Source organism: Nematolebias whitei, chromosome 3 (genome assembly GCF_014905685.2).
Source record: "Nematolebias whitei isolate Nwh7 chromosome 3, NemWhi1, whole genome shotgun sequence".
NCBI lineage: Eukaryota > Metazoa > Chordata > Actinopteri > Cyprinodontiformes > Rivulidae > Nematolebias > Nematolebias whitei.
Window position 1 is genome coordinate 31,635,274 of NC_056500.1, and position 16,320 is coordinate 31,651,593.

Sequence of the window (16,320 nt, forward strand, 5' to 3'; positions counted from 1 at the left end):
AGAGGAACAGATACACAATGGCAGGTCGAGAATGACGTTAATAGTATCAAATTAAAACTGTTCAGTTTTAACTATTAATTTTAAAAAATTAGGGAGTGGTGGTGCAGAGGTTAGAGAAGATGGGCCTGTGATCAGTTAGGAAAATATGGAACAATAAGATCTCTGACAACATCAAAATGTGGGTGGGATTGGTGAAACACCCACACCCATCTTCACCCTCACTTGCCTCATTATGGGCCCTTGAGCAAGGCCTTAACCCCCACCATCTGCTCTCTCTGCTCCACACAGAGGGCTGTGGTAGCTCAATGGTCTGTGGTTGCGTCAGGAAGGGCATCCATCCATCCATCCATTTTCTTTACCCGTTTATTCCATTTTGGGTCACGGGGGTCGCTGGTGCCCATGTCCAGCAATCACTGTGCGAGGGGCGGGGTACACCCTGGACGGGTCGCATGTCCATCACAGGGCCACATAGAGACAAACGAGACAAACAACCATTCACTCTCTCACTCACACCTAGGGACGATTTAGAGTTACCAATCAGCCTAACATGCATGTTTTTGGACTGTGGGAGGAAACCGGAGTACCCGGAGAAAACCCACGCATGCACGGAGAGAACATGCAAACTCCACCCAGAAAGGCCCCTGGACCTGGGTTTGAACCAGGGACCTGCTCGCTGAGAGGCAGCAGCTCTACCATTTGCGCCACCGTGCTGCCCGTCAGGAAGGGCATCCGGCTTAAAAATAATTGCCAAGTCTTTGTGTGATTTAGTTCACTGTGGTGACCTCTGAAGAAGAGAGCAGCCAAAAGAAGGAAAGGTCAATTTGAGAGGACAGGAAGGAGAAACAAACAGACACAGAATGACAGGTCCAGATGTACTTTCTATTGGAAGAAAGACAACAAAACACATGTTAAAGGTAAAAAAAAACACATGTTAAGTTCCTATTCTGCTTTTGGAAACTCTAGGAACCACAAGTAAACCTGCAGTCTGAGAATGAAGTGCTCTGTTAGGAAAATATGGAACAATAAGATCTCGAATATAAGATGAAGCCAGGTTCCAACATTTTTCAGTCAGGTCATCTGGACAGTTTCTTTTTTGTGCTGAAACGTTTCGCCTTCGATCCGGAAGGCTTCATCAGTCAAGGAAACACACAACAAAACTGATTCCTCCCCCAACAGCTTACTCCAAAGTGGAACAAACCAGTTTTGTTGGTGATAAGATGGTCTCTTTGTCACGCACCCTCCTCCAATGCCGGCCCGCTTCCTTGTTGACAGTCGTGTCAAACTGGTTGAAAACAACAAAGTCGTTTCAGCACAAATAAAGAAACTGTCCAGATGACCTGACTGAAAAATGTTGGATTTTATACCTGGATTATTGAGCATAGGTTGTTAAGAGCTTTTGTAGGTGATTTTGAATTCAATTCTGGACTTGACAGGGAGCCAATGGAGAGAAGCTAAAACCGGAGAGATATGATCTCTCCCACTAACTCTAGTTAAGACTCTGGCAGCAGCATTTTGGATCAACTGACGACTTACAGGCTATGCATAAACAAGCACACGTCACTGTTAGACTCGACGCATGCCTCTGCATCTTTGTTTAGTTAGATGGATGGAGAGCTTTTTGCTGGCAAACTGTCACGTAGGTTAAAACTTAATATATGTGTATACATATATATATATATATATACATTATATATATGTATATATATATAATGAGAATGAAGTGCTGAAACGACTTTGTTGTTTTCAACCAGTTTGACACGACTGTCAACAAGGAAGAGGGCCGGCATTGGAGGAGGGTGCGTGACAAAGAGACCATCTTATCACCAACAAAACTGGTTTGTTCCACTTTGGAGTAAGCTGTTGGGGGAGGAATCAGTTTTGTTGTGTGTTTCCTTGACTGATGAAGCCTTCCGGATCAAAGGCGAAACGTTTCAGCACAAAAAAGAAACTGTCCAGATGACCTGACTGTATATATATATACACATTATATATATGTATATATATATATAATGTATACATATATTCAAAAATGTTGCACATCTAAGGCATGTTCATGGGTGAAACCAGCAACTCTGGCCCAGTTAAAATCTTGCTCCAGTCATTGGATTTCCACTGTTCCAGGTGTTGTTCCCTCAATTCACTGTATCTGTTCTTGGCATGATTTTCCTGAAATATCAAGAACAATTTTAAGTTGCTTTTGGTAAAAATATAATTTAGTAACTTTTTGCCAATTTGAAATTGACAAATTTATTTTTCTCATAACATGGACATAATTTCATGCCAAAAACAGTCTTGTCAGTTTATTTTGACATGTTTTCTTCTTATCTGAACTTATGAACTGAGCAATTACGGGAGATTCAAAATATTTGATTATTACTTTTGCACATGTACTGACTATGCGTAATTATATACAATGAAGCACAGCGCAAACTCAATGTTTATCCAGAATGACCTGTGACCCAGAAAAATTAGACGCAGCTGTGCGCATGCGCACTCGTAACTACAAAATGGTTCATACGGCGCAAACCATGCTTTGCTATAGAACAACTCTGGCATTGTGGGTAATTGCGTTTTCTTATACTCACATTGCCGTTCATTAAACAGTCATGCGCTTCGAAAAGAAACTACACACCCTACCCGCGCAAACCCCGAGGTCCCGGATGTAAACTGCACCGGAAGAGAAGAAGGTCCTTTCCCAGCCATCTTGTGGCTTCATCTAGCGAAGTGTTCGCACCAATCCTCGTAGAATCGGAGGAAAATCCTGCTGAAGGGGCGCCATCATGCCCGGACAAATGCAAGAAGGTTTTGGCTGTGCCATAACCAATCGGTTCGACCAGTTATTTGACGACGAGTCGGATCCTTTCGAGCTTTTGAAGCAGGCCGAAGAAGTTAAGAAGAAGAAGGAGCCTTCTGCTCCTGGTGCCACCAAGACTGCAGCTCAGGCAGCTAAACAGCCCAAAAAGGAGTCCCAAAAAGAAAGAAAGATACCTTTGACAGACAAGAAGGAAGAGACTCAGGCTCCAGTTCCACTTAAAAAAGATGGTAATCAACATTTTCAGAACCGCGTAGTCCCAACAGTGTAATTAATATCCAAGTTTAAGCTAACCTGCTCGTTATAGCAGGCAGCGGTGTCGTGACATGAGGTCCGCGTGCTTCAGCGTTAAAGTGCCATTTGTTCAAAATGTCTTAAATACGCGTTTCACTGCGTTAAGTGACGTTTTAGCGAGAGATTACGAGAACCAGTTTTACGGGCCCTGTTTGGTCTTGCACCCCTAGGCCTCGTCCATATTTTTTACCAGTTCCAGACGGAACTTTAAATAAGATCACGTGTTCTTTTATCAAACCGGTTAAAATGTGTATCTAGAGCACGTGGAGGGTCAGTTGTTGATGCAGAAACGAACTGTGTCGGGTTTTTTTGTTTTTTTTTCTCTCGGCGGATTTCTCTGCAGACATTGCACTTGTGATAAAACCTCGTGGCCGCCCTCGCGTGGGGTGTGTTAAAGCCACAGCAGACGCTTCTCATTGGCGCACGATGAGCACGCTGTTGGCGCGTTTATCAACTTATTTTCAGTAAATATGACCCATGTGTATACTACTACTAAGCTTGTAGTACATTTTATGGTCTGGTGAACTTGTTGAGGTAAAGTGAGAGTTTGACCCAGAAAATGTTGGTTTTTCTCTTCAGTCCCTGTAAAGTGGGCTCGTGCGTGTTTGCCTGAAAGATGAGAGGGGTGCACGGAGTGTGGCGCAACCAGTTGCTGCTGTGAAGTTGGTCTATTTTGGTATCTGGCGATTTAGTCAATGAGTGCTGGGCTGGCACCGTGTCAAGGAGGGTAAAATGCTGGGTCAGTCATGGCTCCTGTTGGAGCCAGAGAGTTAAGTTTCAAATGTTCAGTTAAATATGTTATTTAAAGTAGACTATTTGATCATTAAGAAGTTATTGAGGAGTCCAGTTCATTGACATGCTGATCTGTTGGCTCAAATCATCATAACACAGTAGTTTTTTTTTTACTTCATTTAAATAGAAATATATATATATGTGTGTGTGTGTTTTTTCTTTTTTCTCTTGACTTGACAGTTGAGCCTGATTTACCAGTGTTGCTGGTCATCTAATCATCATGTCTGATCAATTGTAGGTGCAGGTTTGAGAAGAATGACCAGGAAGCCAGAGGGAGAAGGCTCTAGACCTCAGGGGGGTCAGGGAGAGAGCCGACCCCCTTCAGACAGGCGGCCTGTGGACAGGCGGCCGCCTCGCCGCTTCGAGAGGCCTGCTGGTGAAACTGCAGACAAACCAGAGGGCGGTGAATTCTCAGTGGAGAAGTGAGTCCCAGTTCAACGAAATCTTTCTATTAGAGTGAGATTGACTGGACAGCAATGTGCAGACAAAATGTCTGAACTGTTCTCTAAAACGGTGGATCGAAAGAAATGATGTAATCATTTACTGCCACACATTCATACAGCACTACTAGATCTCTGCATAGCTAATCTGAATCTAAAGAGACCTGTCAGTGCTTTAGATCACATTCATACACTGATGGGATGCACATCAGAGGCAATGAGGGGTTCAGTGTCTTGCCCAAGGACACTTCAGCATGTGACTGCTGGTGGAATCGAACCCCCACCTCTCACTGGAAGACAACAACTCTAACCACTCAGCCACAACTGCCCCAAAGTAGATGGACACTAGCTTGTAAATAGTTAAAGGTATTTAGTAAATGGAAATTCCCCTCTGAGCTTTTTTGATATTGAAGTGTAAATGAAGACATCAAATATTACATCAGAACAATCTGCAGATGTGGCTCAAGAACAGCTGGATGGGAAATGAGCATTTTACAGGTGCATCTAACAAAAATAGTATATCAAAGTTCAATTTCTGTGTCGATCATTTCAGAAAGTGGACCTCGTATATTATATAGATATAGGTTACACAGGGTGAGATAGTTTGAGCCTTTATTTCGGGTAATTTTGATGATTATGGCTGACAAATGATGAAAAACCAAATTCCGTGTGGAGGACATTGGACCACTGAGCATCAGTCCAGTTCTTTTTGTCCTCAGCAGGTAAGACGCTTCTGACGTCGTCTCTGGTTCAGGAGTGTCTGGACTTGAGGAATGAGACGTTTGTAGCTCGTGTCTGGGAGTTAAACAGCTGATAAGGGTGTGACATCACTGTTTCCCCATGATATTTTGTGGTCCCGGGGCGTTTTTTGGGGGGGGGGTGGGGGGTGGCGTGTTGTTTAACAGAGACATGTCTGAGCTGCGTGCTGTTTGTACCTACAGTTATGGGGGGGGGGGGGGGGGGGGTTCACGTGAGCGCTGCCTTTTATCTAATGCACTGTTAGCTTAGTGCTACGTCAGTGCCGGCAGGTCGGGGGTGCGGTAGGTGGGGAGCTCGTTTTGTTGATGGGGCGGGGTGCCCTACTTGTGTAATGGTAGGGAAACACTGGACACCAGTTTACAATATTGAACCTCTTTACAATAGTCAAATTTTCTGAGACTTGAGTTTTAGTTTTTCATTGTTTGTAATCTAATCATCAAAATGACGGGAAATAAAGGCTTGAAACATTTCACTGTATAATGACTGCAGATAATAAACTACTCTCTGAAATGATTGACAAGGAAAAAATGAACCTTTTTCACAATACTGAATTTTTTCTGAGAAGCACCTGTACCTACAAATTCAACATTTTAGCTTCTATTCTTTGCTGCACTTGAGTCACCAAGAAAATCTAAATTTAAGAATCATATTTCTAATTAAAAACCTTTTTACTCATCATCAACCTTCATTTTACTGGTCCACGTTTGTGTTTGTTTGCTTCTGTAAAATTTGTCTTCCTCTTTCTTCAGGCCTGTTGGTGATCGGCCAATGAGGGGTCGCAATGTTGGCAGGGGGGCCCGTGGAGGCAGAGGCCGTGGCATGGGTCGGAGCGACGGCTTTGATTCCAGAGGAAAACGTGAATTTGACAGACACAGTGGCAGCGACCGATCGTAAGTGCTGCTTTTAGTTTTTGTGTAGGGTAAACTTGTTTTAAACGAGCTCTTCCAGAATCTTTTGGCTAGTCCAGTAAATATTTTAGATCAGTGACAGAAGCACATTTTAATCCTTTTGTTGTTTACTTAGTACTCTGAAAGGTGAGGACAAGCGCGGTGGAAGTGGATCTCACAACTGGGGAACTGTCAAGGATGAACTAAAGTGAGTACACGTAGCGCGTAACGGCAGACTGGAGATTTTGTTCCAGTTCGTTGTTTACCTGATTTTGATCAAATGTTCTGTTTATATGGGTAATATTTTTAAAATTGATAGCACAGGTAGTTCTTTGCACTGCACAAAATAATAAAAAAAAATGCCGTTTATATCTTCCAGACTGATATAAATTTTTGCCTTAGAACAACTTTATTTCACTCAAAGGGATTTGCTCCTTTTGTCGTTTAGTACAATATATTTTACATATTGGATCTTTTATTGAATTACATTCATCACAGTACATTTACCTCACAGTATCGTTTCAGATATGGATGAGCTTAGCGCACACAACCAAATGTATTCTTTTTGTAGAGACGTATCTTTGCATTAATCTGAGGGATACAAATCAAAGTCTTAGTGTTACTTAAGTTTAATTTCATGAAGTAAAGCTGCAGAAAACAGTGATTTTACCCAAGAGAGTGTCTACACAGGCTGTGCACGCTGCTGCAGTGGCGCTCTACTAGCGGAGGTTTGGTTACATGCGCAAGTTGGAGGCAAATATTTGATACAAATTCAGGGAGGGTGGGGTGATGGGAGGCTTTGGTGTCTTCCCTGCCACATAGAACTGGTCACGTGCAAACATAGAGGTATATAATTTTATTAGAATTCTAAAAGGTGGGGCACGCAACCCTCCTTGAATAACAGTGGGGGTGTTTCAAAAACATCAAGTTAAATCAAGTCTTTTTTTTCTTCTTCCCTTCCAGTGAGCTAAACCAGTCTAATGTCACAGAGGAGAACCCTGAAGGAGAGGAGCATCCACCTGCTGACTCTGAGAACAAGTAAGACACTTCAGCTTACATTTTTATTCGCCGTTGGTCAAAGGTGGTGCTATCATCGCTATAAAAACGATGAACTTGTGCTTCTAACAGTGTTGTGATGTTGCTGTGTTGATTAAGGGAGAACGAGGTAGAGGAACCGAAGGAAGAAGGCCCCAAGGAGATGACTCTGGATGAGTGGAAGGCCATGCAAGACAAAGAAAGGGCCAAGGTAGACTTCAACATCCGAAAGGCCAATGAGGGAGCTGATTGGAACAAAGGATTTGTGCTGCACAAGTCCAAGGCTGAAGTAAGTCTAAACTAGTTCTATTTAATAAGAAAACTCTATACTTGGCTTAAACAATCACCTATTGTAGATATTAGAGAAGTTCAGTAAAAGCTCACTCACATTTACCCATTATTTTACAGGTTTTTAATTTTTGTTGATCAGGTTAAAAGCCAATGACAGATTAAACTTCTAATCTGCCAAATTATGAGACCGAGTAGTGTAAAAAAAATAAATTTGAGATGGTGGTGGCGGGTTGTTAAAGGTGAGCCTGTGGTTGGAGGCTCACCACTTGGACTCCTGGACCAACATCAAAATGTGGGCGAGAAAGGTGAAGCGTCCACACCTGCCTCCACCCATTACCTCACCCCCCTCCACTGGGGCCTCTTGTGCATGTGCACGAAAAGGTTGCGTGCACCAGGTTCAATGCACATGTTGGGATGTATCAAAATGAACGTTGCATGAAAGTACATGACACACATTTTTAGCCTGCAGTGAGAAACATTTTCAGTCCACAGTATCAGACTACAAAGTACTAAAACTCGTAAATACACAAAAATGTGACTGTTCGGTTTTCTGAACTCGAATATTCCAACATTATTATTTTCTGTTCAAATGGGTTTATTGTCATTTCACCACATAAGGTGGAACAAAATTATGTACTCAGGCTGGGGTAGGCGATATGGCTCAAATATAATATTGTGATATTTCAAAGCATTCTGGCGATAACGATAAATTTCATGTTATCACGGGGAAAAAAAACCAACCAGAAATCATAGTTATTGAATTGACAAAATTAACTTAACATGTTGCTTTGCAGTATAATATAAAAACTAATAATAAAAAAAAGGGTTAATTTTACTGAAATTACTTTATTTAGTAAAGTATTCAGTCTCCCAAGTATAAAAATAAAAATGATCCTTCTGTTATTTAGATTGAAAATGTCTGCACAAAATATAAATCAGCAAATGTAGATTGGTTCTGTTAACGGGGCGGGGCGCTTGACGTATTGCATCATGAAATTAGCATATCATGATCTCATATATTTGCCCAGGCAAGCTTTTTTTTACTGGTATTATGAACGATATGATATGGCCCAGCCCTAACTCAGGCTCCCAGTTGCACCTAACAATAGCAAAAATATAAAGCGTAAAAAGATACGGTATATAAGGATCTAAAATGTACGCTAAACAAATGCTAAATGGTACGCTAGAAGATCTGAGATATACGCTAAACACTAATAATGTAAAATAATAAGGCATATCAACAGCAGCCCGAACATGAGTCTGAGCAGATGGATATGAATGAATACAGCAACATGAGTTTCCCATTTATGGTTTAAACTCAAACAAGAAAACTGAACCTCATTTAACATCAAACTGAACATCTGATGCCTCCAAAATGATCAAAACAACCTCACTTCATTGTAAACGGCAAAGTTTCTTATATTTTTTTGTCACATGTAGATGTAAACGCATCACTGAGTGCACGCCTGCGAGGTGCACGGACAGGGGAGCATAACGTGTAAGAGGCATGTCCCGATGCATGCTCAATGATCCAGGTAGAAAGATCCAACAAAGTTAAGTCATGTCATCTGGACAGATTCTTGTGTGTAAGAGGCATTTCATTCTCACTGAGAAGAAGACGATGTCAGATCAGCAAATTAATTCAGAACAATCATCTGACTCCTCAGGTCCACTACACCATCATATATGTTCATAAATGGCAGCGTCAAGTTGTGCGTAATTGTAGGACAGTGACCGCGGTGATGCAGGATGACGTCGCCAGTATAATAATGGGGACGCTGTTTTCAAGGATCACTCAGACCAAATACTGATCATTTATTCTGTTGTCCCTGAGCTGTGCCAGCTGGATGGGATGACCTGATTCATAAAATCTCCCCACACCGCGGAGGAAATACTTGGAATACTTGGAAATGTCTTAAAAAAGGATCCTCCCGCAGATCCTCCCCTCCCTCGTTTACTTCATTCAAAAGCGAAACGCACACACACCTGTTTATGTGTGTGGGAAACATGATTTTACACCCACTACTTGTCTTGGAGCGTCTTTGATTCACATTCAGTGAAATTCTTCATTTTGCTGCATCCAGACATAAATTTGTAACGCGCAGAACAAGAATCCTACATACAAAACATTTAAATGGGCTGTGTCAGGGGTGCAGTCGGGAATTCCCGTCATATGTTCAGTTCCACGTAGATTGGGATGTAAAAATGACGTGTGCTTGGCTTCATGTGTACGCAGTTTCATACATCTGGATTTGTTGATATGTGCGCTGTTTTCTCGATTTAAGCGTACGCCATGTTTCAGTAGGAAATCTATGCGAGTCTTTGTACTTGAGGCTCCCGGGCGCCCTAGACAGCAGCTGTGCTCCACACAGGGATGTGGTAGCTCCGTGGTTGCATCAAGAAGGGCGTCGGGCGTAAAACAATTGCCATATGTTCATGTGAGTTCGAGCGCTGTGAGGAAGGGAGCGGCCGAAAGGCAGAGTGTGGAGGGAGCAGTGTAAAAACTTGTCAACATTAACCTAATATGAAATATCTTTCATAGTGTTTGTTCAAATGTTGTGTGTTGTTAATGTACTTAATGCTGTTGTGATCTTTGTTCAACAGGACAAAAGAGGCGATCTGCCTGAGGACATTGATGAGCCTAAGGTAAAAACAAAAATCCTAAACGCAACAAAATTTCAAACGGTTTGTAAACATGAGATGATGAACTGATGTAAAAAACTTTTTTTAAACTAGGGCGAAGACGATCACCACTTTAGGAAGCCAGCCAACGACATTACCTCCCAGTTGGAGATAAATTTCGGAGACCTGGGCCGCCCAGGCCGTGGACGTGGAGGACCACGTGGTGGCCGTGGAGGCCGTGGCCGAGGCGACGCCCCGCCTAGGCCGTCCCGTGGAGGAAGGACTGACAGGGTACGTAACCCCTCGTTGCCCCCTCAGTGTATGAATGTGATCTGAAGCGCTGATTAGGCTGTAGAATGATTCCCTCTGATTATCTTTAAGGTGTAGTGGTGTGCGTGGACGGGTGCACAGATTGTTGTAAAGCATTTTGATTAGCCTGGTTCGCTAGAAAGAGTTGATTCAATTCCATTTAGCATAACTTGTTTGTATTTGCATTATGTGCAACAAAAAAGGTTATGAAATTAAAATTTTAAATGGTTAATCTCTGAAACCACGACGAGACTTTGTTCTATGGCTTTATTCCAAATTGACACCCGTTCTTCATGTTTCCTTGTAGTCATCTGCGTCTGTGCCAAACGTGGATGACCCTGAAGCCTTCCCAGCCTTGGCTTAAGCTCTGGCTGTAAACCCTCAGGCCTACAGGAGCCTCCCAAGCACCTCCACTACGAGGCTTGCACATGTTCCTGGATCCTTCAGCGAAGTGAAATGATGGAGAAGACTGTCATACCCATGACACTCAATGTGAGGACTGAGTTTTATCCAATAAAAACAAAAAGTAAAAAAAGCAGAAATTAACCAAAAAAAATACAAAAGGAAAAGGACTTTTTGCTGCTCTGGAGTAACTTGTTGGTAGAGGTTTTTTTTTACTTTGAAACAAAGTAGCAGGGATGTTTTCATACAGTATTTTTTTCAGAGGTTATGCATTGTTCATTAAAGTTTTATAATTGATTCTTAAAAATATGTATTTTAAAATGTAAGCATATTTTTTCTTTTGCTATTGTTCGCTTCAAAATGTGCACTGTGTAGCTCCAATCCAAGTTGTGCCACACAAGGCATTTCTAATGAAATTACAGCTTCACTCATCGAGTTTTATTTTATTTTATTTTTTCTCTTTGGCACTGATTTGTCACATTTTATACAGGTCTATTCTTGTATGATCTTATTTTCATACATTCTTACAAGGACTTTTTTCACCCGAGGCACATAAGACACTGATTCCTCATTAAGAAATGCTGCCTTCATTTAAACACGTACGTTAAAAGCTACCTAAATCAGAATGTTCATTTGAACTAAGATGTTGGGTACATTTGGTCATTTTTGGTGGAACACTGTTTATAATGCAGAAGTTTTATCCCGAGATATTTGTCAAATGGATCGATTTGAAGCTAAAAGCTTGTGTTTATAAGATTGTTTTTCCTCCACTCATTTCATTTTCAGTAACCGTGTGTAGGTCATGACTTTCAGAGTGATGAAAGGGTGTTTTTGCACAGCTGAGATGTAGCTGAAGACCTCTGGAAGCCATCAGAACCGTTCTGTTTACACTCCACCCAGCATCCTTCCACAGACCCAAACCTGACTCGGCTCTGCTTTGGTTTGTTTCAGCAGTTCTGTGCTGATCTTTTCTCTGCTTTTTATTTGCTGTGTAGCTTCCACAGTGGCACCACTGTATAACTGCTCTGAAAGGAATACAGCTGTTCGTTATGTGGAACAGCTGAAGTGCTCTGCAATTGTGTGAATTTCAGCCCTGCTATTAGACCTCTGTTGATGAATAAAGGTGGTCGGCAAAGTTTAATTTTTGAATCAATTTTTTTCATCTACATCAGGTGTTACAGTAGTTCCTTGTTTATCTCTGGTTGCGGGACCGTCCCCTGCAATAAAGTGAAAATCCAAAAGTAGGAACACTATATTTTAGTATTTTATATTTTTAAGGCTTTATAGACCCCACACTTGCACTGTTCTAAACAAACCTACATAATTTTAACAATATACAGGTGTTGGTCATAAAATTAATTCAACCTTTATTTAGACAGGTTAATCCCATTGAGTCTCCAGGATTCATTTACAAGAGAGACCTGATTTTAACAAAGTGATGAAAACGACGGACAGCCACAAAAAAGGCATACAAGTTTTTTTTTTTTTTTTTTTACAAATAAGATTGCAAAAAAAAGTAAACGGCTAGATTATAAGGTGAATGTAGAAAACTAAAAACAGGAATATGTCTGTGTTGGTCCCTGCCAGGAGTCCAACAGATTCTTAAAGCCACTTAGAGAGGTCAAGGTCGAGAGCTTCAGATCTTTTTGTAAGATATTCCAGGAAACAGGAGCGGAGTAGGAGAAGGCCCCTTTGCCTAGTTCAGTCCTCATTGAGGGAACACTGCAGGTAATAATGTCCTGAGAGCGCACGCTGTAGCTGCACTCACACAGAGACATGGAGGAGGAGATGTATGAAGGCAGCAGACCAAGAAGTGATTTAAAGATGAAAATGTACCAGTGAGAGAGTCTGCGTGAAGTTAATGATGTCCAGTTAACCAGTGAATACAGGGTGCAGTGGTGGGTACGATAATCACAGCCAGTTATGAATCTTAGTGCACCATGATAGACAGCATCCAACATCTGCAGGGTTCTTGTAGGAGCGTTCATGTAAATGTCACCATAATCAATGGAGGGAAGGAAAGTCACAGATACACAAGGCGTTTTCTAGCATTCAGGGTTAGACAGGATCTGTTTCTGAAAAAGAAACCCAGTTTAACTTTTCAGTTTATCAAGTTTTCCACATGGAGCTTAAAAGAGAGATGTGAGTCGACCAAGATACCCAAATATTTATAGGAATCAACAAACTAGGCGGAGTGGTGGTGCAGAGGTTAGAGAAGGTGGGCCTGTGATCAGAAGATTGCTGGTTCAAGCCCTGGTACCGACGACATTAAGAATGTGGGTGGGGTAGGTGAAGCACCCACACCTGCTCCCACCCTTGTTCGCCCCACTCTGGGACCACGAGCAAGGCCCTTAACCCCCATCTGCTCCCTAAACAGGTCTCTCTTGAAAATGAGTTCTCTTGGCTCAATGAAACTACCTGGATAAATAAACGGTAAATAAAAAATTAAAAAAACTCAATCGAGATAATTTGAGGATGAAATCGGAGGAAGAACTGCTGGGACCGACTTCCTGTTTGAAAACAGCATCCCTTTGGTTTTGTCGGCATTTAGGACAAGTTTGAGGCGGAACAAATCTGTCTGGATGATGTTGAATGCAGATTTCAAAAGTTGTTGACTGTTAAATAACTGGAGGAAGTACCATTATGTTGAACACATTACCTCCAGTCTGAAAGATAGTTAGAGAACCAACCAATGGTGTGTTCTGAGAAACCGATTTCTGAGAGTTTATGACACAAGATGTTTTGATCCACAGTGTCAAAAGCTTTAGACAGGTCTAAGAAAAGTGCAGCACAATCATCCTTAGCATCCAGTGCTTCAACAACGTCATTAAGAACCTTCAGTGAAGCAGTGGTTGTGCTGTGTTGTTTCCTGAAACCAGATTGATGTGGAGGTAAGATGTTAAATGAGTCCAGGTAATTTTTGATTTGAGAGTTTATCAGTTTTTCTAGAACCTTGGCTAAAATGCAGAGTTTAGAGATTGGTCGATAGTTGTTCAGTGAGGTGGGGTCACCTCCCTTCAGCAAAGGAAGAACAAAGGCTGTTTTCCAAGTGTCTGGGATGGAGTTTTGTCTTATGGAGAGATTGAAGATGTGGGTCACAGGGACTGTGATGATATGAGCAGCCAGCCTTAAGAAGTAAGGTGGAAGTTCATCTGGACCTGCAGATTTTTAGGGTCAAGATCTTTTAACAGTTTATTGACCTCACTGACTGAGAATGGAGAAAAAGAGAAGCTGTGATTAACTGAGGATTGACTTGTAGGAGGGATTTGATTTGTAGAAGTTTGGTTATTAAGTGAAGTGGCTGATCTTCCATTAGTAACTGTGTCAAATAAAGAACCAGAAGCAACAAAATGTTTGTTGAAACAGTTCAGGATCTCGTGCTTATTTGACACAGGAACAGAGTTAACGAGAAGTTGTGATGGGAGGTCAGATGATTGGGGGGTGCCTGAGAGAGATTTGATGGTTTTCCAGAATCTGTTAGGGTCATTTAGATTTTTGGAGGTCTGAGATAAGAAATAGTTGCGTTTTGCTGCTTTGACAGCAGTTGTACATTTATTCCTCATCTGTTGAAAACTCAACCAATCAGTGTCTGAGCCAGATTTTCTCGCTGCGGCCCAAAGATGATCTCTCCTGTGCAGGAGGTCAGCTAGCTCTGGAGTAAACCAAATTGAAATATGAAAAAGTTTATTTCAGTAATTCCATTCAAAAAGTGAAACTTGTTTTACACACATACTGATATATTTCAAATGTTTATTTCTTTTATTGTTGATGATTATAACTGACAACTAATGAAATCATCAATGCATCTCCAGTCTGGAGGAAGAGAGGAGAGGCACAGAATCCACGTTGCTTGAGTTCCAGTGTCAAGTTTCCACAGTCAGTGATAGTTTGGGGGGGCATGTCTGCTGGTGTTGGTCCACTGTGTTTTCTGAGGTCCAAGGTTAACACAGCTGTCTACCAGAAAGTTTTAGAGCACTCCATGCTTCCTGCTGCTGACCAACTTTATGGAGATGAAGATTTCATTTTCCAACAGGACTTGGCACCTGCACACAGTGCCAAAGTTACCAGTACCTGGTTTAAGGACCATGGTATTCCTGTTCTTAATTGGCCAGCAAACTCCCCTGACCTTAACCCTATAGAAAATCTACGGGGTTATTGTGAAGAGGAAGATGTGATACGTTAGACACAACAATTCAGAAGAGCTGAAGGCCACTATCAGAGCAACCTGGGCTCATAACACCTGAGCGTGTCACAGACTGATCGACTCCATGCCACGACGCATTACTGTAGTAATCCAGGAAAAAGGAGCAACAACTAAGTATTGAGTACTGTACATGCTCATACTTTTCATGTTCATACTTTTCATGTTCATACTTTTCATGTTCATACTTTTCATGTTCATACTTTTCAGTTAGCCAACATTTCTAAAAATCCTTTTTTTTAATTGGTCTTAAGTAATGTTCTAATTTTCTGATATACTGAATTTGAGGTTTTCATTAGTTGTCGGTTATAATCAACATTAAAAGAAATAAACATTTGAAATATATCAGTCTGTAATGAATGAATATAATATACAAGTTTCACTTTTTGAATGGAATTACTGAAATAATCAGCTTTTTCATGATATTCTAATTTTATGACTAGCACCTGTACTTGTATATACAGTACTGCACAGTATTGCAAAATTTTACTCACCAGCTTTGCAGAACAGCAGCATGGTTCCGGTTCAGCAGACCTACACTCCAGCGACGAAGCCCACAATGTTCTAAACTTTTAAACCTACATAATTTTAACATGTTTATGTACTGTATATGTACTGCACAGTAGCAACGTACTGCAAAATTTTATTTGGGTACTCGCCAGGCTTGGTCCGGTTCTGATTGGCTCTGCAGCCTGTGAGCACTAAGACGCTTTTAGAGAGAGTCGGATCTTTGGATAGCCCGCACAAAACCACACAATGGTCCTGATCAAGTCCAAATCTGATTGAAAAAGGTCCTGGTGAACTCTGGAGTACAAGCAATGCCTCCCCACTTGAGAGGCCTCATGGGCCGGCAAGCAGCACTCAGATTGACCAATAAGGCCAGTAGTGGGGTTCTGTGGAATGGTCATGAGAATTTAATATCTTACCTGTTGTAGATGGCTCCTTGAACATCATTTTGGAGGAAATAAAAGTTTAATCTTAGCTAACGTGCAAAGTAAATGGCTACCAGTGACCAAAGTGATCTTGTAATCACTAATCTTTGAATGCAATTTCTATTTTCTAAACTTTTACTTTCATGTTTTATGAAATTATTGAATCACAATGTGGTTACTTGGAAGCATAAGCAGCAGCAGCTAGCTTTAACACTCCCCAAGTGTGTTAAGAGCCATTTAAGGTACCATACAGTGGTGCTTGAAAGTTTGTGAATCCTTTATAATTTTCTCCATTTCTGCGTCAATTTGACCTAAAACATCAGATTTTCACACAAGTCCTAAAAGTAGATAAAGAGAACCCAGTTAAACAAACGAGACAAAACACTTGGTCATTTATTTATTGAGGGAAATGATCCAATATTACATATGTGAACCTGGCGTGACTCTAATTTCACCTTGATATTGCATGCTTATGCAGAAATATAGAAAATTCTAAAGGGTTCACAAACTTTCAAGCAAGTTAAGTGACCTTTGGAAATAAACA

At 41.3% G+C, this 16,320-nt stretch overlaps 1 protein-coding gene across 1 annotated transcript; it reads left to right on the plus strand.

Annotated features, from left to right (window-relative positions):
• The first annotated feature begins 2,661 nt into the window (after positions 1-2,661).
• On the plus strand, positions 2,662-11,784 carry serbp1a (SERPINE1 mRNA binding protein 1a). The gene is made up of 9 exons (XM_037698202.1): positions 2,662-3,042; positions 4,137-4,320; positions 5,847-5,987; positions 6,121-6,192; positions 6,948-7,022; positions 7,140-7,308; positions 9,915-9,956; positions 10,047-10,223; positions 10,549-11,784. The coding sequence occupies exons 1-9, from the start codon at positions 2,781-2,783 to the stop codon at positions 10,603-10,605; spliced, it is 1,179 nt and encodes a 392-aa protein (XP_037554130.1). The 5' UTR covers positions 2,662-2,780; the 3' UTR covers positions 10,606-11,784.
• The last annotated feature ends 4,536 nt before the right edge of the window (positions 11,785-16,320 follow it).